Raw genomic sequence first — 6,506 nt, forward strand, 5'->3', positions numbered from 1 at the left:
TTATCACTACATGCTACTTGCAACATATCAACCATGCAGAATCTGACTGTAATCACTAGATATACAGGCCGACGATAGATCAAAGCTGCTGTAATCTACAGCACAACAGTTCAACACACAAATGTCAAATTTGAAAAGGTTTTTTTTTTCCCCTCTTAATGCAGTGAAAGTCCCAATACATACAACAATTGAAGCCACTTCCCCATGCTCAATCATAAGAACAAAACAGCAGCTCAATAAATATTGTTCAGATGTAATTAAACTGTTTCGTAATGATTTTCCCACACAACCACCACTTGTGATGTTACATTTGCATGATGATTCGTCAGCATAAATAATCAGCTTCGAATCTCAAATAAAGAAGGGCTAAATTAGTTTCTTACTAATAAAAGATCTAAGAGAGCTGGATCCTTAATTTATCCAGGATAGTACAACTACAATCGCCGAAAAAATTTAAGAATACCATTTCTCTCACTTTTCGCATTACTTCGGCCATTTCTACTTCTAGCTTTTTTGGAGATCTCTTGTTTGTCGATCAAGAGTTTCTTCATAGGCTTCGACTCCACACTCTCTTGCGACACCTGTGACCACACTGTGCCAGCCTGTTCGACGTTAGTCAGTACCGAAGCCGACTCAGTAATGTTCTGTCTCTCCTGTTGTTGATTCTCTAACTTCCTCTTCTTAAATGGATTGTTCTTGGGGATTTCTTTCCATTCTACTTTGTTCTCTACCTCTTGATTACATCTGGATGGCGCAATCAATTTGGTTAGTGCAAGAGCTTCTTTCATGTACTTGTTTTTGTCCAAGGAGATCTCGTCAATAGCTGTCGACAAGGTAAAGAGACATAAGATCATCAACATACCGAAACATAGCACAAGAATGACTATAATTCTAGTCCCTGCATCTTGTTACTTTCTTACTTTCTACTGAACTTCTAGTAAGATGTATTCATCCAATCGAAGGCTTAAGTTTTCGCTCGATTACAAAGGTTAAAAACAAAATCATCAAAATTAGAAAGGTTAGGACCAAATCATAAACCATTATAAGACCCACATGTAGTGAAAAGTTTCTACATTAAATAGAATGAATACTACATCTAAAAGGATACACAAAAATAAGCACATCTACATACAGAAAAGTCGAATAGGACAATGAGCCTATAAAGATGCATATAATTACCAATAGGTGGTTGTTAAATTTGCCGGTTCCAATTTAGAAAACTTCAATCGTAGACTTGCCTATGATATCTTGGTTTCTTGAAAGGTCCGACAAGATGGTGATGCAACTCTCTTCTGCTGACGATGTTTGTGACTCATTTTTGTCGATGTGATCGAATGCTGCGCAGCTTTCAGCTGCAGGAGTTTGGTTAAATGCCTCCATGGTAATAGGATTTAAGTTACCTTCAGCGATAGCAGCGGCCATTGATGATGGAAGCTCTCTTTAGCCATTTAGAAATGATAATCAAGGAAGTACAGTTCATATCAAGTAAATAATAACATAGCTAAAATCCTAATAATACCAACTAAAAAGATAACTCGTAGAACTAATCCGTATTGTTTTGATATGATGCAGATAAAAAAAAATTAAAAAAATGCAGTAACCAAATCTACCTGAAATTATGCATCTCATTATCTTATAAGTAGGGAGTAAGTTTTTAAATTAGAAAAGGTAATTGAGCACCATATATATAAATACAGAGTTTGTAGGGTTGCATTTGCATATATAAACATCTGTAAACTTTATTATCATGACACCAATTTTGGTGAAGGATACGGTCCAAGAAGATCGAGGTCTCCATTTAGATACTGTAGATATTTCTGTTCCAAAGGCTTCAAATGTTTAAGTGCTTTAGTTTCAACATCATATCTGCATGAGTTAGAGAATGAAATGCAAGCTCGAATACTTGAATTGGATTAATCGAATTATTATACACATTAAACAATGCCTTACATTCTTGCATGGTGAAAGATTGCAATGGCCTTTCCGAAAGAATCAGAGTAATCTTCTGGTACTCTGTACTTTTTATCGAGTTTCAGAACTGATAGAACCTGCAAGAATTAGAATAGTAAGGAAAATAGAGCATCACTGCATATATAAGCAATATTTGACATGTGATTGAGCTAAACTTAAAATCAACAGAAACATGTTTAGAGAACTTATTTAGTTTTCAAGCATAACATACACGAGCAGTGTCAGACTTTGATCGTTCCGATGGTTAAAAGCAATGGTGCGATATAGCGGTTTACTTTAGAGATTCTATGCTAGTTAGTTGGTGCATCGAGAGGGATGATATTGGAAAAGCAAAGTTTTTATATATTAAAAGGATCTTAAATTTGAAGAATCATATCACAAAGATTGGACAATCAAAGATTTTAGAACATAAATGCGTTCTCTAGTTGGTCCACTTCTAAAATTCGATTAAGCACTTGAATGCAGGAAAGTTGGCGGCTTTCCACTATAATGCATAGCATATGCCTCTGTAGTTAATCCGAGGGTGAAAATGCACAAACAAGTTTTCATTTATGTAAACATCACTGGTTACATGAATTTTTATGCGCAAATAAAGTTAAACATGCTTCAACTGTAATACCAGATTTATGAGTTTCTATAGTACTTATAATAAGGAGAAGCATCAGAGAACAAATAATCTTACACGATCTAAATTCTTATACTTCGAGACCAAGCTATATGCTCTTTTAGTACCTATTCCCGGAATAGAAGGAAGAAAATCACAACCAGCTAGGACACACATTCCTGTCAAAACACAAATTATTGTCACATATAAGCATAGAGAGAGGTTCTCCTGTGCAATAAGTTAACACGTTTGTATAAAAGAAAAAGGAAAAGCAAAGACAACCATTCTGATTTCAGTTGTAAATCCTTCACATAGCACAGCAAGTCGTACAATCCATCCAGTATGTATCTAACATGCCATTTAAGCAAAGTCCTTATGATGTGAGAAGTTTTCGGAAACATATTCATGGACAAAACAACAATTTTTTTCAATGTGCTTGGCGTGTTGAGTTGAATATCGAACTCAACATTTTTTGCTGGGCCCATTAGCAACCCAAAACTGCAGACAAACATGTATCGCCAAGAGCAAAGACATGTTGGCTTAAAAAGGCCTACATTTTGCCTACATGGCAAAGGCCAGGTTGGGCTAAGTGACAATCGAGACCCGTGGACGTTGTTCCTGTATGCTTTAAGTGAATAAGTTGCCTCCTTTCCAACAGCTCGAGGTTTTGGAATTGTGGTTAGCGCCGACGATCCAAAAGTATGATTGGCTCAAAGTTAGGTGATGCCCAATGTTTTGAATCAGATGCACCAGGTGATGGTTTGATGTTGTCTCCCGGAAATCTACTTTAGCTAATATGCTAAGAAGGGTTCATGCACCATGACTACTAGCTGATAAAAAGTTTGAATTTCTATATTTGCGTGTGATGAGAAAAAAAAAAAAAAAAAACCCTATTAAAAATCACCGCCTTTCAATATATATGCTATTTCTCTTTCTGGTGATCAGAGAGCTAACATTGCAAGATAGCTAGGCAGTTTTACATGAAGTTGGCGAGAGAAATGCTAAATTCAATTAGTGCAAGAATTACAACCTTTGAGAACCAAACTTATGGTATAAATGTAATTAAGAGAAAAACTAAATAAATTTATTTTAAGTAACAATAGCTTAAAAGGTGCACTTTTGCAGATTTTTAAGAGTTACAAGGTTATAAATAATTAAACCACCACTTTATTTTGAGTGTTAGATTCAATATTCACCTGTGAACATTTCTTTATCAAAATGCTTGAAGGACAACCCCTCAGTGACAGCGCTGAAGATTCTATCCATCAAAAACTCTTCACCATTTCCAAACCTATCCATTTTAAATATGATCTGCGATAAGCAACATCAACTTCATTTATAATCCAAAAACTTTAAAAAAAAAAAAAAGAAAAAAAGGAGAGAGACTAATGGTGCATATATTCTCACTGATTTGCAACCGTAAGCTATCAAGTCGCTGTCTTCGGTTATAACAGCAGTAATGCCGCCTTGATCAGCTTCAAGAGTAGCAAGATATGCCAATTGCGCGTCAGCTTCATAGGGAGCAACTACGAATTCTACACTTTCCGACCTTAAGATCTTAAGAAGAGAAACAATAGATGATTTAGAAATAACAATGCGGCAGAAACACACTTGATTAAGAATTTCTTACAAGTATTACCTGAATAAGTTGATGAGCCATTGATGGAGTAATCTGAACAGCTTTCTACAGGAATGAAAGAAGAAAAGTTCCAGTCAAGAAAAGATCAGAAAAAGGCACAGCATCGTTTACTAAAGATTGATCAAGCTTCTCGTCATTTGAGCAAGAGAATTAAATTCGTGTGCGTTGATTATTATTGTTTCGTTGAAGGCTATTCAGATGCACTTCGGGTTTCGAAGGATGATAATAAAAAAGTAAACAAAGCTTAGAAGAGATTACTCGAAAAAATTCGACTGCAACGCCGACATCTCCTTCCTTGAGTTTCTCATTGGCCTGCACAAGATTAGCTTCCCTTCTCCTAAATCAGCAGAATCATAATAAAAAATGAGCCCAAATGCACATCAAATGCATTCAATTCTGATAAGCATGCAACGAATTTGGATGTTTAGTCGAAAAAAACCATGAATGAAACAGTATAAAGTCCAAGTGTGGCATACATTATTAGAGACTTTTACACATACATTTCTCTAAAATAAGATGAATAATGTACATACACCCCTGAATGTTGATTCCAGGATTTTTACTGTTACAACTTTTGAGCTCAAATATTTGTTATTTTCTTTCGACTGCCGTTACACGATCATTTCAGATATAATAGGACTAAACCTCTCAACACAATTATAGTATTTTTTGTGGTGGTTAGAACCAATTAAATTCAAAAGGTTAAGAAAGTTAAGCGTGGTAGGGCTAGTGTAGTTTTAGAATCGGTGATTCCCCAGAAAAGCAGGAAGTCCGAAATCATAATTGGTATCAAAGCCAATCATCAGTTGAAAGTGTGAGATGAGTTCTGACTTAGCTAGGGTCATAAAGCAGATAGAACGTGGCTCCCCGACTAACGAACGCCATGGGTAGAGAGCGGCTGCCTACAAGGTCGACGAAAACTAGCGAGACGATTCTCACATCATCTGATGCTTGTGAGTGTGCATGAGCTTGACAAGAATGTCAGAGCTTAAAGTGGGAGAGAATGTGACACTCCTAAAATTTGAAATAGTTCTATATATAATGCATAATAAAACAAAACCTCTTAACTCAGTTATAGCATTTTGGATGATAGTTAAGCCCGAAAGGTTAAGAAGATTAAGCGTGCTAAGGTTGGTATAGTTTTAAGGTAGCTAACCCCCCTGGATAGCGAGGCGTCACAATATATCTTTGGAAATGACGTTTTTACAGTACATAAGCCTAAGGTAATATACCTATTGAATCTGTCTACATTTGATCATCAATCCATTGGCTCTGATAACACATCAATTAGAACTCATCAAAATTCAAAAATATAAGCAAATATATTTGCTTGTACCTATTAGCGTAACACAAACAATCATACTCTGAATTCCGAAGATTCGTCTTTAAATAAACACCACACAATCACTTGCCTGTGGCGCTCGTCCTCGGTAGCCGACTTGGACGGAGTATTACCGCCGTCGAAAACGACCACCGGAATGACATTATAATGCCGAAGAAGATTAATGTGATGCATGAAGTACTTGAGATAACGCTTCGCGACGTCGCATTGTGAGCCGAGGCACAGCTCCATGCTGCAAGAATAAGCTGCCGAAATTCGCAGAATGAACCTCAAATTTTCCTAATTTCTCCACAAACAAGTAATTTACCTTCAACTATAGTTCGAATTTTTTCGATATCTGACGGAAAACCCACTGACAGTTAACGAAATCTGCAATTCTGTCAGCAATCTGATTTTCTGCAAAATATTCCAGAAAATAGTTTTCTGACTGAAGAAGTACTTTCTGTCTTTTTGGTTTCTACGAAAAATAGTTTTTGTAATCGTACTTCAAAAAAAAATTCTCGGAAAACAATTTTCCAAGCTTTTCGAAGGAATCAAGTGTTCAAAACAGTTAAATTCAATAGAATTAGCACTAAATTTAACGCATTCTATAATAAAACAAATATGAGGGGCTTATTCAAGCGAACCCATAGTTGAGGGGCCCTTGTGCATTTTCTTTCACAGATTAAATCACTCACCTCCCTTGTGCATCCATGAATAAGCATCAATACCAACCTAATAATTCCCAACAAAAACCAAAAAAAAAAAAAACAGAAAAAAATTAGAAAAAAAAATGTACATTAATCAAAAGGGAAATAATAATTAAAAAAAAAAATCAAAATGTTATAGCTGGATCATCTTACCCTCTTGCCCGAGTATTTCTTGATGTGGACGGGCTCGATGAAGGGTCTCATGAATCGGAGGAGATTTTGAATACCCATTTCAGAGATTTTAGTTTTTATTTTTTAAAC

At 35.8% G+C, this 6,506-nt stretch overlaps 1 protein-coding gene across 1 annotated transcript; it reads right to left on the bottom strand.

Moving 5' to 3' along the window:
* On the bottom strand, positions 258–6,506 carry LOC109716741 (exonuclease 1). The gene is made up of 12 exons (XM_020242296.1): positions 6,399–6,506; positions 6,234–6,270; positions 5,627–5,801; positions 4,473–4,551; positions 4,215–4,259; positions 3,983–4,132; positions 3,772–3,886; positions 2,654–2,754; positions 1,951–2,048; positions 1,774–1,866; positions 1,239–1,438; positions 258–823 (listed from the first exon to the last, which is right to left on the bottom strand). Exons 1-12 carry the CDS (start codon positions 6,474–6,476, stop codon positions 435–437), a joined length of 1,560 nt encoding a protein of 519 aa, XP_020097885.1. The 5' UTR covers positions 6,477–6,506; the 3' UTR covers positions 258–434.

This window comes from Ananas comosus, linkage group 10 (genome assembly GCF_001540865.1).
Source record: "Ananas comosus cultivar F153 linkage group 10, ASM154086v1, whole genome shotgun sequence".
NCBI lineage: Eukaryota > Viridiplantae > Streptophyta > Magnoliopsida > Poales > Bromeliaceae > Ananas > Ananas comosus.

What these genes read in the sequence shown, in the direction of transcription:
- LOC109716741 (XM_020242296.1), bottom strand. Translation starts at nt 6,476, where the DNA reads ATGGGTATTCAAAATCTCCTCCGATTCATGAGACCCTTCATCGAGCCC. An exon ending in TAGCTTACGGTTGCAAATCA is followed by an intron (nt 3,887 to 3,982) that starts GTGAGAATATAT and finishes TGCTTATCGCAG; the next exon opens with ATCATATTTAAAATGGATAG. An exon ending in ATCTTTCACCATGCAAGAAT is followed by an intron (nt 1,867 to 1,950) that starts GTAAGGCATTGT and finishes TAACTCATGCAG; the next exon opens with ATATGATGTTGAAACTAAAG.